General features: G+C 51.0%; 1 protein-coding gene across 1 annotated transcript in view; it reads left to right on the forward strand.

Annotated features, from left to right (window-relative positions):
• LOC140399442 (uncharacterized) overlaps positions 1 to 23,897 on the forward strand; it is a 250,357-nt gene that overhangs the window by 170,173 nt on the left and 56,287 nt on the right. The window contains 3 exon segments of the mRNA XM_072489020.1: positions 5,715 to 5,766; positions 5,769 to 5,900; positions 13,587 to 13,700. Coding sequence (XP_072345121.1) covers positions 5,715 to 5,766; positions 5,769 to 5,900; positions 13,587 to 13,700 — 298 coding nt within the window.

The raw sequence follows: 23,897 nt of genomic DNA on the forward strand, positions 1-23,897 counted from the left end.
ATATCTCCCTGAGAGAGAGGGGACTGAGAGACACCAGTCAGTGTACAGATATCTCCCTGAGAGAGAGAGGGGGGACTGAGAAACACCAGTCAGTGTACAGATATCTCCCTGAGAGAGAGAGGGGACTGAGAGACACCAGTCAGTGTACAGATATCTCCCTGAGAGAGAGGGGACGAGATACAAGTCAGTGTACAGATATCTCCTTGAGAGAGAGAGGGACTGAGAGACACCAGTCAGTGTACAGATATCTCCCTGAGAGAGAGGGGACTGAGAGATACAAGTCAGTGTACAGATATCTCCTTGAGACGAGAGAGGACTGAGAGACACCAGTCAGTGTACAGATATCTCCCTGAGAGAGAGAGGGGACTGAGAGACACAAGTCAGTGTACAGATATCTCCTTGAGAGAGAGAGGGACTGAGAGACACCAGTCAGTGTACAGATATCTCCCTGAGAGAGAGAGGACTGAGAGATGACAAGTCAGTGTACAGATATCCTCCTGAGAGAGAGAGGACTGAGAGACACCAGTCAGGTCAGATACCCCTGAGAGAGAGGACTGAGAGACACCAGTCAGTGTACAGATATCTCCCTGAGAGAGAGAGGGGACTGAGAGACACCAGTCAGTGTACAGATATCTCCCTGAGAGAGAGAGGGACTGAGAGACACCAGTCAGTGTACAGATATCTCCCAGGGAGAGAGAGGGGACTGAGAGACACCAGTCAGTGTACAGATATCTCCCTGAGAGAGAGAGGGGACTGAGAGACACCAGTCAGTGTACAGATATCTCCTGAGAGAGGGGACTGAGAGATACAAGTCAGTGTACAGATATCTCCTTGAGAGAGAGAGGGGACTGAGAGACACCAGTCAGTGTACAGATATCTCCCTGAGAGAGAGAGGGGACTGAGAGACACCCGTCAGTGTACAGATATCTCCCTGAGAGGAGAGGGGGGACTGAGAGACACCAGTCAGTGTACAGATATCACCCTGAGAGAGAGAGGGGACTGGGAGACACCAGTCAGTGTACAGATATCTCCCTGAGAGAGAGAGAGGACTGAGAGACACCAGTCAGTGTACAGATATCTCCCTGAGAGAGAGGGGACTGAGAGACACCAGTCAGTGTACAGATATCTCCCTGAGAGAGAGAGGGGACTGGGACACCAGTCAGTGTACAGATATCTCCTGAGAGAGAGGGGAGTGAGGGACACCAATCAGTGTACAGATATCTCCCTGAGAGAGAGGGGAGTGAGGGACACCTGTCAGTGTACAGATATCTCCCTGAGAGAGAGGGGACTGAGAGACACCAGTCAGTGTACAGATATCTCCCGAGAGAGAGGGACTGAGAGACACCAGTCAGTGTACATTGAGTTAACTGAGTGAGATCAGGTGACACTGACTCAGCCCACAGGAAAGTGTTGTGACTCAGCGAAGGAATATCTTAATTTCCTCATTAACGTTTGTGCCTCGAGGCTGTGGGTGAATTGATGCCTCCAGCTGCAGGAACGCACTGCACCCTCAGCATTCCTCTCGCCCCCTCGCTGCACATCCCAGTCACAAATCCAATCGCCCCCATCCTCTCCCTCTGTGCGAAGCTCAGCCAGCCTCTGTACCCGGCTCACACAACCTCCTCCAGAACCTACAACCCTCCCTATCTCTGTAACCTCCTCCAGTCCCGACAACCCTCCCTATCTCTGTAACCTCCTCCAGCCCCTACAACCCTCCCTATCTCTGTAACCTCCTCCAGACCTACAACCCTCCCTATCTCTGTAACCTCCTCCAGCCCCTACAACCCTCCCTATCTCTGTAACCTCCTCCAGCCCCAACAACCATCCCTATCTCTGTAACCTCCTCCAGACCCTACAACCCTCCCTATCTCTGTAACCTCCTCCAGCCCCTACAACCCTCCCTATCTCTGTTACCTCCTCCAGCCCCAACAACCATCCCTATCTCTGTAACATCCTCCAGCCCCTACAACCCTCCCTATCTCTGTAACCTCCTACAACCCTCCCTATCTTTGTAACCTCCTCCAGCCCTAACAACCATCCCTATCTCTGTAAACTCCTCCAGCCCCTACAACCATCCCTATCTCTGTAACCGTCCTCCAGCCCCTACAACCCTCCCTATCTCTGTAACCTCCTGCAGCCCCTACAACCCTCCCTGTCTGTGTAACCTCCTCCAGCCCCTACACCCTCCTGTCACTGTAACCTCCTCCAGCCCCAACAACCCTCCCTATCTCTGTAACCTCCTCCAGCCCCTACAACCATCCTTATCTCTGTAACCTCCTCCAGCCCCTACAACCCCTCCCTATCTCTGTAACCTCCTCCAGCCCCTACAACCCTCCCTGTCTCTGTACCTCCTCCAGCCCCTACAACCTTCCCTATCTTTGTAACCTCCTCCAACCCCTAGAACCCTCCCTATCTCTGTAACCTCCTCCAGCCCCAACAATCATCCTATCTCTGTAACCTCCTCCAGCCCTTACAACCCTCCCTATCTCTGTATCCTCCTCCAGCCCCTACAACTCTCCTATCTCTGTAACCTCCTCCAGCCCCCTACAACACTCCCTGTCTCTGTAACCTCCTCCAGCCCCTACAGCCCTCCCTATCTCTGTAACCTCCTCCAGCCCCTACAACCCTCCCTACCTCTGTAACCTCCTCCAGCCCCTACAACCCTCCCTGTCTCTGTAACTCCTCCAGCCCCTACAACCCTCCCTATCTCTGTAACCTCCTCCAGCCCCTACAACCGTCCCTGTCTCTGTAACCTCCTCCAGCCCCTACAACCCTCCCTGTCTCTGTAACCTCCTCCAGCCCCTCCAACCCTCCCGATCTCTGTAACCTCCTCCAGCCCCTCCAACCCTCCCTATCTCTGTAACCTCCTCCAGCCCCTACAACCCTCCGTATCTCTGTAACCTCCTCCAGCCCCTACAACCCTCCCTGTCTCTGTAACCTCCTCCAGCCCCTACAACCCTCCCTATCTCTGTAACCTCCTCCAGCCCCTACAACCCTCCCTACCTCTGTAACCTCCTCCAGCCCCTACAACCCTCCCTGTCTCTGTAACCTCCTCCAGCCCCTCCAACCCTCCCTATCTTTGTAACCTCCTCCAACCCCTAGAACCCTCCCTATCTCTGTAACCTCCTCCAGCCCCAACAATCATCCCTATCTCTGTAACCTCCTCCAGCCCTTACAACCCCTCCCTATCTCTGTATCCTCCTCCAGCCCCTACAACTCTCCCTATCTCTGTAACCTCCTCCAGCCCCTACAACACTCCCTGTCTCTGTAACCTCCTCCAGCCCCTACAACCCTCCCTATCTCTGTAACCTCCTCCAGCCCCTACAACCCTCCCTACCTCTGTAACCTCCTCCAGCCCCTACAACCCTCCCTGTCTCTGTAACCTCCTCCAGCCCCTCCAACCCTCCCTATCTCTGTAACCTCCTCCAGCCCCTACAACCGTCCCTGTCTCTGTAACCTCCTCCAGCCCCTACAACCCCTCCTGTCTCTGTAACCTCCTCCAGGCCCCTCCAACCCTCCCGATCTCTGTAACCTCCTCCAGCCCCTCCAACCCTCCCTATCTCTGTAACCTCCTCCAGCCCCTACAACCCTCCGTATCTCTGTAACCTCCTCCAGCCCCTACAACCCTCCCTGTCTCTGTAACCTCCTCCAGCCCCTACAACCCTCCCTATCTCTGTAACCTCCTCCAGCCCCTACAACCCTCCCTACCTCTGTAACCTCCTCCAGCCCCTACAACCCTCCCTGTCTCTGTAACCTCCTCCAGCCCCTCCAACCCTCCCTATCTCTGTAACCTCCTCCAGCCCCTACAACCGTCCCTGTCTCTGTAACCTCCTCCAGCCCCTACAACTCTCCCTGTCTCTGTAACCTCCTCCAGCCCCTCCCAACCCTCCCGATCTCTGTAACCTCCTCCAGCCCCTCCAACCCTCCCTATCTCTGTAACCTCCTCCAGCCCCTACAACCCTCCCTATCTCTGTAAAATCCGGCAGCCCCTACAATCCTCCCTATCTCTGTAACCTGCCCCGACAACCCTCCCTGTCTCTGTAACTTCCTACAACCCTCCGAGATCTCTGTACTCCTCCAATTCCGACCTCTCGAGCATCCCTCCATTTCCCTTCTGTCTCTCTCTGCCATACTGTCCCTCTCTCTGTCTCTGTCTCTCTCTGTCTCTTGTGGGGGAGGGGGAGGGGCAGGGTGGGGGGCCTGTGGGGAGGGGGGGGCGTGGTGCAGGGTGGGGAGGAGGGGGTGCAGGGTGGGGGAGGGGGTGCAGGGTGGGGGAGGGGGGTGCGGGGTGGGGGAGGGGGGTGCGGTGTGGGGGAGGGTGTGTGTGCAGGGTGGGGGTCGGTGGGGAAGGGGGGGGGTGCCGTGGGGGGGTTGGGGGCCTGTGGGGAGGGGAGCGGGGTGGGGGTCGGTGGGGGAGGGGGGGGTGCGGGGTGGGGGTCGGTGGGGGAGGAGGGGGTGCAGGGTGGGGGAGGAGGGGGTGCAGGGTGGGGGAGGAGGGGGTGCAGGGTGGGGAGGAGGGGGTGCAGGGTGGAGGAGGTGGGTGCAGGGTGGGGGAGGGGGGTGCAGGGTGGGGGGGTGCGGGGTGGGGGAGGGGGTGCGGTGTGGGGGAGGGTTTGTGTGCAGGGTGGGGGTCGGTGGGGGAGGGTGGGGGTCGGTGGGGGAGGGGGGTGCAGGGTGGGGGAGGAGGGGGTGCAGGGTGGGGAGGAGGGGGTGCAGGGTGGGGAGGGGGTGCAGGGTGGGGGAGGGGGGTGCGGGGGTGGGGGAGGGGGGTGCGGTGTGGGGGAGGGTGTGTGTGCAGGGTGGGGGTCGGTGGGGGAGGGGGGGTGCCGTGGGGAGGGGGGTTGGGGGCCGGTGGGGAGGGGAGCGGGGTGCAGGGTGGGGGTTGGTGGGGGAGGGGGGTGTGCGGGGTGGGGGCCGCTGGGGAAGGGGAGGGGGGGTGCAGGGTTGGGGCATGGGTCGGTGGGGGAGCGGGGTGTGCAGGGAGCGGGCCGGTGGGGGGAGGGGATTGGGGTGCAGGGTTGGGGTGTCGGTGGGGGAGGGGAGGGGGGTGCAGGGTGAGGGGGGGGATAGGGGGCTGGTGGGGGAGGGGGGGTGCAGCGTGGGGGCGGGGGGTGCAGGGTGGGGGCAGTGGGCCGGTGGGGGGAGGGGACTGGGGGTGCAGGGTGGGGGCCGGTGGGGGAGGGGAGGGGGTGCAGGGTGGGGGGGGGGTTGGGGGCCTGTGGGGGAGGGGAGGGGGGTGCAGGGTGGGTGGGGGGGGTTGGGGAGGGGAAGGGGAGTGCAGGGTGGGGGGGGAGTTGGGGGCCTGTGGGGGAGGGAAGGGGGGGGTGCAGGGTGGGGGTCCCGTGGGACGGGGTGGAGGGTTGGGGGCCAGTGGGGGGGGGTGCAGGGTGGGGGTCGGTGGGGGAGGGTGGTGCAGGGTGGTGGTCGGTGGGGGAGGGGGATGGAGGGTGGGGGAGGGGGGTGCAGGGTGGGGGTCGGTGGGGGAGGGGGATGGAGGGTGGGGGAGGGGGGGTGCAGGGTGGGGGTCGGTGGGGGAGGGGGGTGCAGGGTGGGGGCCGGTGGGGGAGGGGTGGGTGCAGGGTGGGGGGTCGGTGGGGGAGGGGGTGTGCAGGGTGGGGGGTGTTGATGGGTGGATTCTTGTTGAGGTGCGACCCCCTCCTCCGCTGGGACTATGGACCGATGTCTGATGCCTCTTCCTCCCGGCCTGTCCGCAGGAAGATCTGCCTGTGCTGTAAGTGCCCGAGGGAGGAACACGCCATCCGGGGCCCTGCCCTCCGGAGCTCGAGAAGATGGTCTACAAGATGGTCAACGCCTTCCATCGCTTCTCCATCTCGGACGATGACTCGGGCTGCGCGCTGGAGGAGTACTCCTGGGTTCCGCCAGGCCTGAAACCCGACCAGGTACTCGCCTGCATCCCCCCCCACACTCCCAGGGATGTCCCAGCATGCCCTCACCCACCATGACAGGCGCACCAGGTCTTGGCCGCAGCCGCCATTGACGGCCGTGCCTTCAGCTGCCTGGGGAGACCCCTGAACTCCAGAACCGCAATCTAGGGGAAAGGTTTGTCAGTGTAATTGGCTGTGAGTTTCCTGCCGCGCCTGGCGGCGGGGTCTCCGCCGCTATCTAACCCCACAGTCACTTTGTTGGGCCCTGGGGGAATGTCTCCCCGGTGAAGGCCACACTTTGTATTGTTTGCCATCACTGGGGAGCTGAACCCCCAGTGCCGGCTCCTCCCAGATCGGGCGGCCATTTTGAATGGGGCCCCGATCTCTAAGTGAGCCTCAGGGTCTTCCACCCCCCCCCCCCCCCCCCCACCCATGGGCAATGTCATCCCCCTGCATACACACATGGGCACTTCCCCACAAGTGAGGGCACCCCGCTATGGAAACTCTGGGCACCACCCATTTCAGGCACCTCCCCACCCCCCACCCCCACACACACACACACTCCCTTATGGGCCCCCTCCTCTTCCAGGACTCCCACCATCACCCTGCCCCCCCCACCCACCCACCCAACATCCCAGAGGCCCCTACTTACCTGCCATGCACCCACCCCCTCACCATAACCCCCTCCACGCTCCTTTCATGGGAATGCCCCCCTCGGGCCCTGAACCATGGCACTGGGAACTCTGTCAGTGCTCCTGCCAGCTTTTCAGTGCCACCTGGGCACCTTGGCAGCGTCCGAGTACCACCGTGTTGCCAAGAGGGCAACTACCTGGAGCCGTCCAGTCCGCTGGGAGTCGCCAGCGAGTGCCGTTCCACCGGGACCCCGTTTTCTGTGGAGACGGAACGGTGCTTGCTTCAGGTCTCCAAGGCGATACATCCCAACGCATTGGCTACAGCGGGGAACCGCATATTAAATTGAGACTAGCTGCCTCACTCTGAGACGCAGATTTGACAAAAGGTGATCCCACCCAACAGTGGGGTGTGGCAAGGCGGGAAGATCCCGGGAGTGGGGTTTCCCAACATTTCCCGGCTGCATGGAGCCACGGGGCGATGCCATGTGGGCAGAACGTGGCCGCTACATCGTGCTCTCTCTCTCTCTCTTTCTGTCTGTCTCGCCCCCTCTCTCACTCACATAGATACATAGAAGATAGGAGCAGGAGAAGGCCATTCGGCCCTTCAAGCCTGCTCTGCCATTCATCACGACCATGGCTGATCATCCAACTCAATAGCCCCATCCTGCTTTCTCCCCATAGCCTTTGATCCCATTCTCCCCAAGTGCTTTATTCAGCCACCTCTTGAATATATTCAATGTTTTAGCATCAACTACTTCCTGTGGTAATGAATTCCACCCCGTGCTGTACCTGTCCTGGGAGTGTTTGATGGGGACAGTGTAGAGGGAGCTTCACTCTGTATCTAACCCCGTGCTGTACCTGTCCTGGGAGTTTGATGTGGACAGTGTAGAGGCAGCTTTAGTCTGTATCTAACCCCGTGCTGTACCTGTCCTGGGAGTGTTTGATGGGGACAGTGTGGAGGGAGTTTTACTCTGAATCTAACCCCGTGCTGTACCTGTCCTGGGAGTGTTTGATGGGGACAGTGTGGAGGGAGTTTTACTCTGTATCTAACCCCGTGCTGTACCTGTCCTGGGAGTGTTTGATGGGGACAGTGTTGAGGGAGCTTTACTCTGTATCTAACCCTGTGCTGTACCTCTCCTGGGAATGTTTGATGGGGACAGTGTAGAGGGAGCTTTACTCTGTATCTAACCCCCGTGCTGTACCTGTCCTGGGAGTGTTTGATGGGGACAGTGTAGAGGGAGCTTTACTCTGTATCTAACCACGTGCTGTACCTGTCGTGGGAGTGTTTGATGGGGATAGTGTAGAGGGAGCTTTACTCTGTATCTAACCTCGTGCTGTCCCTGTCCTGGGAGTGTTTGATGGGTTTAGTGTAGAGGGAGCTTTACTCTGTATCTAACCCAGTGCTGTACCTGTCCTGGGAGTGTTTGATGGGTTTAGTGTAGAGGGAGCTTTGCTCTGTATCTAACCCAGTGCTGTACCTGTTCTGGGAGTGTTTGATGGGGACAGTGTAGAGGGAGCTTTACTCTGTATCTAACCCAGTGCTGTACCTGTCCTGGGAGTGTTTGATGGGGACAGTGTAGAGGGAGCTTTACTCTTTATCTAACCCCATGCCGTAACTGTCCTGGGAGTGTGTGATGGGGACAGTGCAGAGGCAGCTTTACTCTGTATCTAACCCCGTGCTGTACCTGTCCTGGGAGTTTGATGTGGACAGTGTAGAGGCAGCTTTAGTCTGTATCTAACCCCGTGCTGTACCTGTCCTGGGAGTGTTTGATGGGGACAGTGTGGAGGGAGTTTTACTCTGAATCTAACCCCGTGCTGTACCTGTCCTGGGAGTGTTTGATGGGGACAGTGTGGAGGGAGTTTTACTCTGTATCTAACCCCGTGCTGTACCTGCCCTGGAAGTGTTTGATGGGGACAGTGTTGAGGGAGCTTTACTCTGTATCTAACCCTGTGCTGTACCTCTCCTGGGAATGTTTGATGGGGACAGTGTAGAGGGAGCTTTACTCTGTATCTAACCCCCGTGCTGTACCTGTCCTGGGAGTGTTTGATGAGGACAGTGTAGAGGGAGCTTTACTCTGTATCTAACCCTGTGCTGTACCTGTCCTGGGAGTGTTTGATGGGGAGTGTGTGGAGGGAGTTTTACTCTGTATATTTGCTAACTTTAGTGTGAGAAAGTGGAATCATTCCCTTTTTACTGGGTCCTTTTTACTGGGCTGGTTTAGCACAATGTGCTAAACACTGGCTTGTAAAGCAGAACGAGGCCATCAGCTTGGATTCAATTCCCGTACCATCCCAGGTGCTGGAATGTGGCGACTAGGGGCTTTTCACAGTCACTTCATTTGAAGCCTACTTGTGACAAGAGGCTATTCTTCTCTTTCCGCCTGATCAGGCATTGACTTGGAGGCCCGTTTTATGTCAGTTGTGGCATTCTTTCCCCCTGGATAATTTGCGGGGACTGTCAGTGATTGCAAGGCCGGCACTTGAGGCCTGATTGAGGTGGCTGCAAATGTAGCTGGCTCCAGTCCTTCGAGCTAGGCCCGAACCAGTTCCACATTCCATCACCTGTGACGCCGAAGATGAATCCATGGAGCTGCCCGCCTGGCACTGCGCCAAGTGGCTTTGGGCCCAGTCACTGCTCATTGTGGTTTACCCATCCCTGACTCCATAGCAACGGCCTAGATTCAGCTAAGGCTGTGAAGCCTGTGCGAAGGCCGGATCTGAAATGAGGCAGAGGCAGCGACAGGAGGAGGAGGGGGTGGGCTGTGGAGGGTGGGAGGGTGGATGGGTGAGGTGGAAATTGGGATACACAGTGAGATCACTCAGCTAAAAACCAATGGGGTGTGTGTTGAACCGTGTAGATGCCTGGAGGAAAGCAGAATGATAAAATTCAATTTTCTGTACACTGACTGCTGTCTCTCAGTCCTCTCTCTCTCTCAGGGAGGTATCTGTACACTGGCTGGTGTCTCTCAGTCCTCTCTCTCTCAGGGAGATATCTGTACACTGACTGGTGTCTCTCAGTCCTCTCTCTCAGGGAGATATCTGTACACTGACTGGTGTCTCTCAGTCCTCTCTCTCAGGGAGATATCTGTACACTGACTGGCGTCTCTCAGTCCCCTCTCTCTCAGGGAGATATCTGTACACTGACTGGTGTCTCTCAGTCCCTCTCTCTCTCTCTCAGGGAGATATCTGTACACTGACTGGTGTCTCTCAGTCCTCTCTCAGGGAGATATTTGTACACTGACTGGTGTCTCTTAGTCCCCTCTCTCAGGGAGATATCTGTACACTGACTGGTGTCTCTCAGTCCCTCTCTCTCTCAGGGAGATATCTGTACACTGACTGGTGTCTCTCAGTCCTCTCTCAGGGAGATATTTGTACACTGACTGGTGTCTCTTAGTCCCCTCTCTCGGGGAGATATCTGTACACTGACTGGTGTCTCTCAGTCCCTCTCTCTCTCAGGGAGATATCTGTACACTGACTGGTGTCTCTCAGTCCCCTCTCTCTCATGCAGATATCTGTACACTGACTGGTGTCTCTCAGTCCCCGCTCTCCCTCTGAGGGTGATATCTGTACACTGTCTGGTGTCTCTCAGTCCTCTCTCTCTCTCAGGGAGATATTTGTACACTGACTGGTGTCTCTCAGTTCCCTCTCTCTCAGGGAGATATCTGTACACTGACTGGTGTCTCTCAGTCCTCTCTCTCAGGGAGATATCTGTACACTGACTGGCGTCTCTCAGTCCCCTCTCTCTCAGGGAGATATCTGTACACTGACTGGTGTCTCTCAGTCCCTCTCTCTCTCTCTCAGGGAGATATCTGTACACTGACTGGTGTCTCTCAGTCCTCTCTCAGGGAGATATTTGTACACTGACTGGTGTCTCTTAGTCCCCTCTCTCAGGGAGATATCTGTACACTGACTGGTGTCTCTCAGTCCCTCTCTCTCTCAGGGAGATATCTGTACACTGACTGGTGTCTCTCAGTCCCCTCTCTCTCATGCAGATATCTGTACACTGACTGGTGTCTCTCAGTCCCCGCTCTCCCTCTGAGGGTGATATCTGTACACTGTCTGGTGTCTCTCAGTCCTCTCTCTCTCTCAGGGAGATATTTGTACACTGACTGGTGTCTCTCAGTTCCCTCTCTCTCAGGGAGATATCTGTACACTGACTGGTGTCTCTCAGTCCCCTCTCTCTCTCAGGGAGATATCTGTACACTGACTGGTGTCTCTCAGTCCTCTCTCTCTCTCGAGATATCTGTGCACTGACTTGTATCTCTCAGTCCTCTCTCTCTCAGGGAGATATCTGTACACTGACTGGTGTCTCTCAGTCCTCTCTCTCTCTCGAGATATCTGTGCACTGACTTGTATCTCTCAGTCCTCTCTCTCTCAGGGAGATATCTGTGCACTGACTGGTGTCTCTCGGTCCCCCCTCTCTCTCAGGGAGATATCTGTACACTGACTGGTGTCTCTCAGTCCCCTCTCTCTCAGGGAGATATCTGTACACTGACTGGTGTCTCTCAGTCCTCTCTCTCAGGGAGATATCTGTACACTGACTGGTGTCTCTCAGTCCCCTCTCTCTCAGGGAGATATCTATACACTGACTGGTGTCTCTCAGTCCCCTCTCTCTCAGGGAGATATCTGTACACTGACTGGTGTCTCTCAGACCCCCCCTCTCTCTCTCAGGGAGATATCTGTACACTGACTGGTGTCTCTCAGTCCTCTCTCTCAGGGAGATATCTGTACACTGACTGGTGTCTCTCAGTCCCCTCTCTCTCAGGGAGATATCTGTACACTGACTGGCGTCTCTCAGTCCCCTCTCTCTCAGGGAGATATCTGTACACTGACTGGTGTCTCTCAGTCCCTCTCTCTCTCTCTCAGGGAGATATCTGTACACTGACTGGTGTCTCTCAGTCCTCTCTCAGGGAGATATTTGTACACTGACTGGTGTCTCTTAGTCCCCTCTCTCAGGGAGATATCTGTACACTGACTGGTGTCTCTCAGTCCCCTCTCTCTCAGGGAGATATCTATACACTGACTGGTGTCTCTCAGTCCCCTCTCTCTCAGGGAGATATCTGTACACTGACTGGTGTCTCTCAGACCCCCCCTCTCTCTCTCAGGGAGATATCTGTACACTGACTGGTGTCTCTCAGTCCCCTCTCTCTCAGGGAGATATCTGTACACTGACTGGTGTCTCTCAGTCCCCTCTCTCTCTCTCAGGGAGATATCTGTACACTGACAGGTGTCTCTCAGTCCCCTCTCTCTCTCTCAGGGAGATATCTGTACACTGACTGGTGTCTCTCAGTCCCCTCTCTCTCTCTCAGGGAGATATCTGTACACTGACTGGTGTCTCTCAGTCCTCTCTCTCAGGGAGATATCTGTACACTGACTGGTGTCTCTCAGTCCTCTCTCTCTCTCGGGGAGATATCTGTACACTGACTGGTGTCTCTCAGTCCTCTCTCTCTCTCAGGGAGATATCTGTACACTGACTGGTGTCTCTCAGTCCCCACCCTCTTGATGTGTTAAGTAAGTTGGTTTAACGTTGACCGCAACTGGACGCAGTGAAACTAGAAACAGGCTTCTGACACAGGAGATGGTCCAACACTGTTTGATTGAACTTCCTGATCGCTGTACATAGTCTGCTGTGAGTTGATACTCTATCAATCGAACTGATAACCGCCTACTGGCTTGTCCAGTGTTGCTCTTTTTAGCCTTAGTTTACTTGCTCTAATTCTGTCACCTTTGCTCTTGAGTCGCCAGGTATCTTTCTGATACCGCCACGTGGTTCAAGTGCGATTAATGATTAATAATGCAACACACCGCTTAGTAAGAGTTAAATCAACGCACATTTATTATATACAGCAATCAATACTCATACATTAATTCTACTTCTAAGCTACTTCCCACAACTAACAGGCCAATACTTAACTTTGGAAATAGCCCACCAGGTCAGGGAAACGAATGGCCTTTCGAATGGGTTCTGAGCCTGCGGGATTCAAAGCGGGTACAGGTCGATAGTCAGGAGCGCCTATCTGGTAGCGATCGTTGGAGTAAAACTTACGTTCTCTTGCGGCTGTTGTAGAGGGTCAGTAGAAGGGTCTCGAAGGGCGCGGAGAGGAGAAGAAGGGTCGATTTGAACTTGGCCCCTATTCTTGTAGTCCCCAAGGGCTTCCCGCCTCTCGGGGCGGACCTTGTACCTGGTTCCAAGTGATTGGACTTGGTCCCAATCACTTGGCTCGAATCAATGCTGGAGCGAATCCTTGATCGAGGGGTGGTCGTTCACCTCTCTTTGTGTAAGCTCTTGCTGGCGCCGAAAAGTCTGGGTTGGCTTTGTGTGTCCAATTTGTAGCATATTGTTCCCAGGGATTGCTAATTTATATGCAGATGGCTGGGGTGTTGTTATGTTGATGGCTGCAGGTATCGATTCTGTCTGGCTTCCCGAGAGGCGAATACACTGTTTTACCTGCAGCTGTCTGTTTGAGTCCTGTTGGCTGATTTTCCCATCAGCCTCTTCCGTTCACCATTTTAAATCGGGGTTTGGCCATTCTAATCGGGAGTCAGCCATTTTACATGGCTACACCAGACTAACTCTCTACCTCCTGGTGATGGTGCTCACTGGCTTGTGCACTCTGACTATCTCAGTCGCTGTGTCCTGTAGAGCGAGGGAGAGTCTTAATGCCCTGTGTGCTTTACAGTGGTGTCCTGTCTGGTGATTGGTTGTTATGTGTTGTGTGTGTTCATTGGTTAACCTGTGTGTCAATCACTGCCTGTCTGCATCTCATTATATACATGAGTGGATATTATTACAAGCCCACTGGGGGCCGTGCATTACATTCCGGAAAAGCTGAGCCTCGAGCAGGAGCCTCCCAACGTGCGACTGCCACCGACGTTCCCTCCCCGAACGGCCAATCTGATTGAGTGTCAAGGGGAGATGGTGTTTTGCATGAGAGATACCGTTGGGTTGGAATAAGGCGGACTTCGGGGTGGGACCATGGCAATGGGATTGTGTCAGACGGAATTCGTTGAGCATTGCGTTGGCGACTGAAGGAGCGAGGGATTGATATGAACTCTTTTGTTGTTCCAGGTTTATCAATACTTCAGCTCCCTCCCAGAACACAAAGTCCCCTCCATAAACAGTCCAGGAGAGAGGTATCGGATTAAACAGATTCTTCAGCAACTGCCACCTCACGACTGTGAGGTCAGTGAGCGGAACACCACCATTAACGTATCCAGACATACAGCAGAGTTTATATGTAGAATAACAGATACCCGGGAGTGAGTTACAGACTGGAATCTAATCGAGGGGTTCGGGGTGGGTTATATATAGAATAACAGATACCCGGGAGTGAGTTACAGACTGGAATCTAATCGAGGGGTTCGGGGTGGTCTATATATAGAATCACAGATACCTGGGAGTGAGTTACAGACTGGAATCTAATCGAGGGGTTCGGGGTGGTTTATATACAGAATAACAGATACCCGGGAGTGAGTTACAGACTGGAATCTAATCGAGGGGTTCGGGGTGGTTTATATATAGAATAACAGATACCCGGGAGTGAGTTACAGACTGGAATCTAATCGAGGGGTTCGGGGTGGGTTATATATAGAATAACAGATACCCGGGAGTGAGTTACAGACTGGAATCTAATCGAGGGGTTCGGGGTGGTCTATATATAGAATCACAGATACCTGGGAGTGAGTTACAGACTGGAATCTAATCGAGGGGTTCGGGGTGGTTTATATACAGAATAACAGATACCCGGGAGTGAGTTACAGACTGGAATCTAATCGAGGGGTTCGGGGTGGTTTATATATAGAATAACAGATACCCGGGAGTGAGTTACAGACTGGAATCTAATCGAGGAGTTCGGGGTGGTTTATATACAGAATAACAGATACCCGGGAGTGAGTTACAGACTGGAATCTAATCGAGGGGTTCGGGGTGGTTTATATATAGAATAACTGATACCCGGGAGTGAGTTACAGACTGTAATCTAATCGAGGGGCTCGGGGTGGTTTATATATAGAATAACAGATACCCGGGAGTGAGTTACAGACTGGAATCTAATCGAGGGGTTCGGGGTGGTTTATATATAGAATAACAGATACCTGGGAGTGAGTTACAGACTGGAATCTAATCGAGTGGTTCGGGGTGGTTTATATATAGAATAACAGATACCCGGGAGTGAGTTACAGACTGGAATCTAATCGAGGGGTTCGGGGTGGTTTATATATAGAATAACAGATACCTGGGAGTGAGTTACAGACTGGAATCTAATCGAGTGGTTCGGGGTGGTTTATATATAGAATAACAGATACCTGGGAGTGAGTTACAGACTGGAATCTAATCGAGGGGTTCGGGGTGGTTTATATATAGAATAACAGATACCCGGGAGTGAGTTACAGATTGGAATCTAATCGAGAGGTTCGGGGTGGTTTATATATAGAATAACAGATACCTGGGAGTGAGTTACAGACTGGAATCTAATCGAGGGGTTCGGGGTGGGTTATATATAGAATAACAGATACCCGGGAGGGAGCTACAGACTGGAATCTAATCGAGGGGTTCAGGGTGGTTTATATATAGAATAACAGATACCTGGGAGTGAGTTACAGACTGGAATCTAATCGAGGGGTTCGGGGTGGTTTATATATAGAATAACAGATACCCGGGAGTGAGTTACTGACTGGAATCTAATCGAGGGGTTCGGGGTGGGTTATATATAGAATAACAGATACCCGGGAGTGAGTTACAGACTGGAATCTAATCGAGGGGTTCGGGGTGGGTTATATATAGAATAACAGATACCCGGGAGGGAGCTACAGACTGGAATCTAATCGAGGGGTTCTGGGTGGTTTATATATAGAATAACAGATACCTGGGAGTGAGTTACAGACTGGAATCTAATCGAGGGGTTCGGGGTGGTTTATATATAGAATAACAGATACCCGGGAGGGAGCTACAGACTGGAATCTAATCGAGGGGTTCAGGGTGGTTTATATATAGAATAACAGATACCTGGGAGTGAGTTACAGACTGGAATCTAATCGAGGGGTTCAGGGTAGTTTATATATAGAATAACAGATACCCGGGAGTGAGTTACAGACTGGAATCTAATCGAGGGGTTCGGGGTGGTTTATATATAGAATAACAGATACCCGGGAGTGAGTTACAGACTGGAATCTAATCGAGGGGTTTGGGGGGTTTATATATCGAATAACAGATACCCGGGAGTGAGTTACAGACTGGAATCTAATCGAGGGGTTCTGGGTGGTTTATATATAGAATAACAGATACCCGGGAGTGAGTTACAGACTGGAATCTAATCGAGGGGTTCGGGGTGGTTTATATATAGAATAACAGATACCCGGGAGTGAGTTACAGACTGGAATCTAATCGAGGGGTTCGGGGTGGTTTATTTATAGAATAACAGATACCTGGGAGTGAGTTACAGACTGGATTCTAATCGAGGGGTTCGAGGTGGATTATATATAGAATAACAGATACCCGGGAGTGAGTTACAGACTGGAATCTAATCGAGGGGTTCGGGGTGGTTTATATATAGAATAACAGATACCCGGGAGTGAGTTACAGACTGGAATCTAATCGAGGGGTTCGGGGTGGGTTATATATAGAATAACAGATACCCGGGAGGGAGTTACAGACTGGAATCTAATCGAGGGGTTCGGGGTGGTTTATATATAGAATAACAGATACCCGGGAGTGAGTTACAGACTGGAATCTAATCGAGGGGCTTGGGGTGGTTTATATATAGGATAACAGATACCCGGGAGTGAGTTACAGACTGGAATTTTATCGAGGGGTTCAGGGTGGTTTATACATAGAATAACAGATATCCGGGAGGGAGTTACAGACTGGAATCTAATCGAGGGGTTCGGGATGGTTTACATATAGAATAACAGATACCCGGGAGTGAGTTACAGACTGGAATCTAATCGAGGGGTTCGGGGTGGTTTATATATAGAATAACAGATCCCCGGGAGTGAGTTACAGACTGGAATCTAATCGATGGGTTTGGGGTGGTTTATATATAGAATAACAGATACCCGGGAGTGAGTTACAGACTGGAATCTAATCGATGGGTTCGGGGTGGTTTATATATAGAATAACAGATACCTGGGAGGGAGTTACAGACTGGAATCTAATCGAGGAGTTCGAGCTGGTTTATATATAGAATAACAGATACCCGGGAGTGAGTTACAGACTGGAATCTAATCGAGGGGTTCAGGGTGGTTTATCTATAGAATAACAGATACCCGGGAGTGAGGTACAGACTGGAATCTAATCAAGGGGTACGGGGTGGGTTATATATAGAATAACAGATACCCGGGAGTGAGGTACAGACTGGAATCTCAGCGAGGGGTTCGGGGTGGTTTATATATAGAATAACAGATACCTGGGAGTGAGTTACAGACTGGAATCTAATCGAGGGGTTCGGGGTGGTTTATATATAAAATAACAGATACCCGGGAGTGAGTTACAGACTGGAATCTAATCGAGGGGTTCGGGATGGTTTATATATAGAATAACAGATACCCGGGAGTGAGTTACAGACGGGAATCTAATCGAGGGGTTCGGGGTGGTTTATATATAGAATAACAGATACCCGGGAGTGAGTTACAGACTGGAATCTAATCGAGGGGTTCGGGGTGGGTTATATATAGAATAACAGATACCCGGGAGGGAGTTACAGACTGGAATCTAATCGAGGGGTTCGGGGTGGTTTATATATAGAATAACAGATACCCGGGAGTGAGTTACAGACTGGAATCTAATCGAGGGGCTTGGGGTGGTTTATATATAGGATAACAGATACCCGGGAGTGAGTTACAGACTGGAATTTTATCGAGGGGTTCAGGGTGGTTTATACATAGAATAACAGATATCCGGGAGGGAGTTACAGACTGGAATCTAATCGAGGGGTTCGGGATGGTTTACATATAGAATAACAGATACCCGGGAGTGAGTTACAGACTGGAATCTAATCGAGGGGTTCGGGGTGGTTTATATATAGAATAACAGATCCCCGGGAGTGAGTTACAGACTGGAATCTAATCGATGGGTTTGGGGTGGTTTATATATAGAATAACAGATACCCGGGAGTGAGTTACAGACTGGAATCTAATCGATGGGTTCGGGGTGGTTTATATATAGAATAACAGATACCTGGGAGGGAGTTACAGACTGGAATCTAATCGAGGAGTTCGAGCTGGTTTATATATAGAATAACAGATACCCGGGAGTGAGTTACAGACTGGAATCTAATCGAGGGGTTCAGGGTGGTTTATCTATAGAATAACAGATACCCGGGAGTGAGGTACAGACTGGAATCTAATCAAGGGGTACGGGGTGGGTTATATATAGAATAACAGATACCCGGGAGTGAGGTACAGACTGGAATCTCAGCGAGGGGTTCGGGGTGGTTTATATATAGAATAACAGATACCTGGGAGTGAGTTACAGACTGGAATCTAATCGAGGGGTTCGGGGTGGTTTATATATAAAATAACAGATACCCGGGTGTGAGTTACAGACTGGAATCTAATCGAGGGGTTCGGGATGGTTTATATATAGAATAACAGATACCCGGGAGTGAGTTACAGACGGGAATCTAATCGAGGGGTTCGGGGTGGTTTATATATAGAATAACAGATACCCGGGAGTGAGTTACAGACTGGAATCTAATCGAGGAGTTTGGGGGGTTTTATATATAGAATAACAGATACCCGGGAGTGAGTTACAGACTGGAATCTAATCGAGGGGTTCGGGGTGGTTTATATATAAAATAACAGATACCCGGGAGTGAGTTACAGACTGGAATCTAATCGAGGGGTTCGGGATGGTTTATATATAGAATAACAGATACCCGGGAGTGAGTTACAGACGGGAATCTAATCGAGGGGTTCGGGGTGGTTTATATATAGAATAACAGATACCCGGGAGTGAGTTACAGACTGGAATCTAATCGAGGAGTTTGGGGGGTTTTATATATAGAATAACAGATACCCGGGAGTGAGTTACAGACTGGAATCTAATCGAGGGGTTCGGGATGGTTTATATATAGAATAACAGATTCCCGGGAGTGAGTTACAGACTGGAATCTAATCGAGGGGTTCGGGATGGTTTATATATAGAATAACAGATACCCGGGAGTGAGTTACAGACTGGAATCGAATCGAGGGGTTCGGGTTGGTTTATATATAGAATAACAGATTCCCGGGAGTGAGTTACAGACTGGAATCTAATCGAGGGGTTCTGGATGGTTTATATATAGAATAACAGATACCCGGGAGTGAGTTACAGACGGGAATCTAATCGAGGGGTTCGGGGTGGTTTATATATAGAATAACAGATACTCGGGAGTGAGTTACAGACTGGAATCTAATCGATGGGTTCGGGGTGGTTTATATATAGAATAACAGATACCCGGGAGTGACTAACAGACTGGAATCTAATAGCGGAGTTTGGGGTGGTTTATATATAGAATACCAGATACCCAGGAGTGTGTTACAGACTGGAATCTAATCAAGGGGTTCAGGGTGGTTTATTTCTAGAATAACAGATACCCGGGAGTGAGTTACAGACTGGAATCTAATCGAGGGGTTCAGGGTGGTTTATTTCTAGAATAACAGATACCCGGGAGTGTGTTACAGACTGGAATCTAATCAAGGGGTTCAGGGTGGTTTATTTCTAGAATAACAGATACCCGGGAGTGAGTTACTGACTGGAATCTAATCGAGGGCTTCGGGGTGGTTTATATATAGAATAACAGATACCCGGGAGTGAGTTACAGACTGGAATCTAATCGAGGGGTACGGGGTGGGTTATATATAGAATAACAGATACCCGGGAGTGAGTTACAGACTGGAATCTAATCGAGGGGTACGGGGTGGTTAATATAGAATAACAGATACCCGGGAGTGAGTTACAGACTGGAATCTAATCGAGGGGTTCGGGGTGGTTTATATATGGAATAACAGATACCCGGGAGTGAGTTACAGACTGGAATCAAATCGATGGGTTCGGGGTGGTTTATATATAGAATAACAGATACCCGGGAGTGAGTTACAGACTTGAATCTAATCGAGGGGTACGGGGTTGGTTATATATGGAATAACAGATACCCGGGAGTGAGTTAGAGACTGGAATCTAATCGAGGGGTACGGGGTGGGTTATTTATAGAATAACAGATACCCGGGAGTGAGTTACAGACTGGAATCTAATCGAGGGGTACGGGGTGGGTTGTATATAGAACAACAGATACCCGGGAGTGAGTTGGAGACTGGAATCTATTCGAGGGGTTCGGGGTGGTTTATATATAGAATAACAGATACCCGGGAGTGAGTTAGAGACTGGATTCTCAGCGAGGGGTTCGGGGTGGTTTATATATAGAATAACAGATACCCGGGAGTGAGTTACAGACTGGAATCTAATCGAGGGGTTCGGGGTGGTTTATATATAGAATAACAGATACCCGGGAGTGAGGTACAGACTGGAATCTCAGCGAGGGGTTCGGGGTGGTTTATATATAAACTAACAGATACCCGGGAGTGAGTTACAGACTGGAATCTAATCGAGGGGTTCGGGGTGGTTTATATATAAAATAACAGATACCCGGGAGTGAGTTACAGACTGGAATCTAATCGAGGGGTTCGGGATGGTTTATATATAGAATAACAGATACCCGGGAGTGAGTTACAGACGGGAATCTAATCGAGGGGTTCGGGGTGGTTTATATATAGAATAACAGATACCCGGGAGTGAGTTACAGACTGGAATCTAATCGAGGAGTTTGGGGGGTTTTATATATAGAATAACAGATACCCGGGAGTGAGTTACAGACTGGAATCTAATCGAGGGGTTCGGGATGGTTTATATATAGAATAACAGATTCCCGGGAGTGAGTTACAGACTGGAATCTAATCGAGGGGTTCGGGATGGTTTATATATAGAATAACAGATACCCGGGAGTGAGTTACAGACTGGAATCGAATCGAGGGGTTCGGGTTGGTTTATATATAGAATAACAGATTCCCGGGAGTGAGTTACAGACTGGAATCTAATCGAGGGGTTCTGGATGGTTTATATATAGAATAACAGATACCCGGGAGTGAGTTACAGACGGGAATCTAATCGAGGGGTTCGGGGTGGTTTATATATAGAATAACAGATACTCGGGAGTGAGTTACAGACTGGAATCTAATCGATGGGTTCGGGGTGGTTTATATATAGAATAACAGATACCCGGGAGTGACTAACAGACTGGAATCTAATAGCGGAGTTTGGGGTGGTTTATATATAGAATACCAGATACCCGGGAGTGTGTTACAGACTGGAATCTAATCAAGGGGTTCAGGGTGGTTTATTTCTAGAATAACAGATACCCGGGAGTGAGTTACAGACTGGAATCTAATCGAGGGGTTCAGGGTGGTTTATTTCTAGAATAACAGATACCCGGGAGTGTGTTACAGACTGGAATCTAATCAAGGGGTTCAGGGTGGTTTATTTCTAGAATAACAGATACCCGGGAGTGAGTTACTGACTGGAATCTAATCGAGGGCTTCGGGGTGGTTTATATATAGAATAACAGATACCCGGGAGTGAGTTACAGACTGGAATCTAATCGAGGGGTACGGGGTGGGTTATATATAGAATAACAGATACCCGGGAGTGAGTTACAGACTGGAATCTAATCGAGGGGTACGGGGTGGTTAATATAGAATAACAGATACCCGGGAGTGAGTTACAGACTGGAATCTAATCGAGGGGTTCGGGGTGGTTTATATATGGAATAACAGATACCCGGGAGTGAGTTACAGACTGGAATCAAATCGATGGGTTCGGGGTGGTTTATATATAGAATAACAGATACCCGGGAGTGAGTTACAGACTGGAATCTAATCGAGGGGTACGGGGTGGGTTGTATATAGAACAACAGATACCCGGGAGTGAGTTGGAGACTGGAATCTATTCGAGGGGTTCGGGGTGGTTTATATATAGAATAACAGATACCCGGGAGTGAGTTAGAGACTGGATTCTCAGCGAGGGGTTCGGGGTGGTTTATATATAGAATAACAGATACCCGGGAGTGAGTTACAGACTGGAATCTAATCGAGGGGTTCGGGGTGGTTTATATATAGAATAACAGATACCCGGGAGTGAGTTACAGACTGGATTCTCAGCGAGGGGTACGGGGTGGTTTATATATAGAATCACAGATACCCGGGAGTGAGTTAGAGACTGGATTCTCAGCGAGGGGTTCGGTGTGGGTTATATATAGAATAACAGATACCCGGGAGTGAGTTACAGACTGGAATCTAATTGAGGGTTTCGGGGTGGTTTATATATAGAATTACAGATACCCGGGAGTGAGTTAGAGACTGGATTCTCAGCGAGGGGTACGGGGTGGGTTATATATAGAATAACAGATACCCGGGAGTGAGTTAGAGACTGGATTCTCAGCGAGGGGTACGGGGTGGTTTATATATAGAATAACAGATACCCGGGAGTGAGTTACAGACTGGAATCTAATCGAGGGGTTCGGGGTGGTTTATATATAGAATAACAGATACCCGGGAGTGAGTTAGAGACTGGATTCTCAGCGAGGGGTACGGGGTGGGTTATATATAGAATAACAGATACCCGGGAGTGAGTTAGAGACTGGATTCTCAGCGAGGGGTTCGGGGTGGTTTATATATAGAATAACAGATACCCGGGAGTGAGTTACAGACTGGAGTCTAATCGAGGGGTTCAGGGTGGTTTATATATAGAATAACAGATACCCGGGAGTGAGTTAGAGACTGGATTCTCAGCGAGCGGTACGGGGTGGGTTATATATAGAATAACAGATACCAGGGAGTGAGTTAGAGACTGGGATCTCAGGGAGGGGTACAGAGTGGTTTATATATAGAATAACAGATACCCGGGAGGGAGTTACAGACTGGAATCTAATCGAGGGGTTCGGGGTGGTTTATATATAGAATAACAGATACCCGGGAGTGAGTTACAGACTGGAATCTAATCGAGGGGTTCGGGGTGGTTTATATATAGAATAACAGATACCCGGGAGTGAGTTATAGACTGGAGTCTAATCGAGGGGTTCATGGTGGTTTATATATAGAATAACAGATACCCGGGAGTGAGTTACAGACTGGAATCTAATCGAGGGGTTCGGGGTGGTTTATTTATAGAATAACAGACACCCGGGAGTGAGTTACTGACTGGAATCTAATCGAGGGGTTCGGGGTGGTTTAGAGATCGAATAACAGATACCCGGGAGTGAGTTCCAGACTGGAATCTAATCGAGGGGTTCAGGGTGGTTTATATATAGAATAACAGATACCCGGGAGTGAGTTACAGACTGGAATCTAATCGAGGGGTACGGGGTGGGTTATATATAGAATAACAGATACCCGGGAGTGAGTTACAGACTGGATTCTCACCGAGGGGTACGGGGTGGTTTATATATAGAATAACAGATACCCGGGAGTGAGTTACAGATTGGAATCTAATCGAGGGGTTCAGGGTGGTTTATATATAGAATAACAGATACCCGGGAGTGAGTTACAGACTGGAATATAATCGAGGGGTTCGGGGTGGTTTATATATAGAATAGCAGATACCCGGGAGTGAGGTACAGACTGGAATCTAATCGGGGGGTTCGGGGTGGTTTATATATAGAATAACAGATACCCGGGAGTGAGTTACAGACTGGATTCTCACCGAGGGGTACGGGGTGGTTTATATATAGAATAACAGATACCCGGGAGTGAGTTACAGATTGGAATCTAATCGAGGGGTTCAGGGTGGTTTATATATAGAATAACAGATACCCGGGAGTGAGTTACAGACTGGAATCTAATCGAGGGGTTCGGGGTGGTTTATATATAGAATAACAGATAGCCGGGAGAGAGTTACAGACTGGAAACTAATCGAGGGGTTCGGGGTGGGGTACATACAGAATAACAGATACCCGGGAGGGAGTTACAGACTGGAATCTAATCGAGGGGTTCAGGGTGGGTTATATATAGAATAACAGATACCCGGGAGTGAGTTACAGACTGGAATCTAATCGAGGGGTTCGGGGTGGTTTATATATATAATAACAGATAACCGGGAGTGAGTTACAGACTGGAATCTAATCAAGGGGTTCGAGGTGGTTTATATATAGAATAACAGATACCCGGGAGTGAGTTACAGACTGGAATCTAATCGAGGGGTTCGGGGCGGTTTATATATAGAATAACAGATACCCGGGAGTGAGTTACAGACTGGAATCTAATCGAGGGGTTCGGGGTGGTTTATATATAGAATAACAGATACCCGGGAGTGAGTTAGAGACTGGATTCTCAGCGAGGGGTACGGGGTGGGTTA

The sequence above is a fragment of the Scyliorhinus torazame genome, chromosome 22, assembly GCF_047496885.1.
Source record: "Scyliorhinus torazame isolate Kashiwa2021f chromosome 22, sScyTor2.1, whole genome shotgun sequence".
Lineage (NCBI taxonomy): Eukaryota > Metazoa > Chordata > Chondrichthyes > Carcharhiniformes > Scyliorhinidae > Scyliorhinus > Scyliorhinus torazame.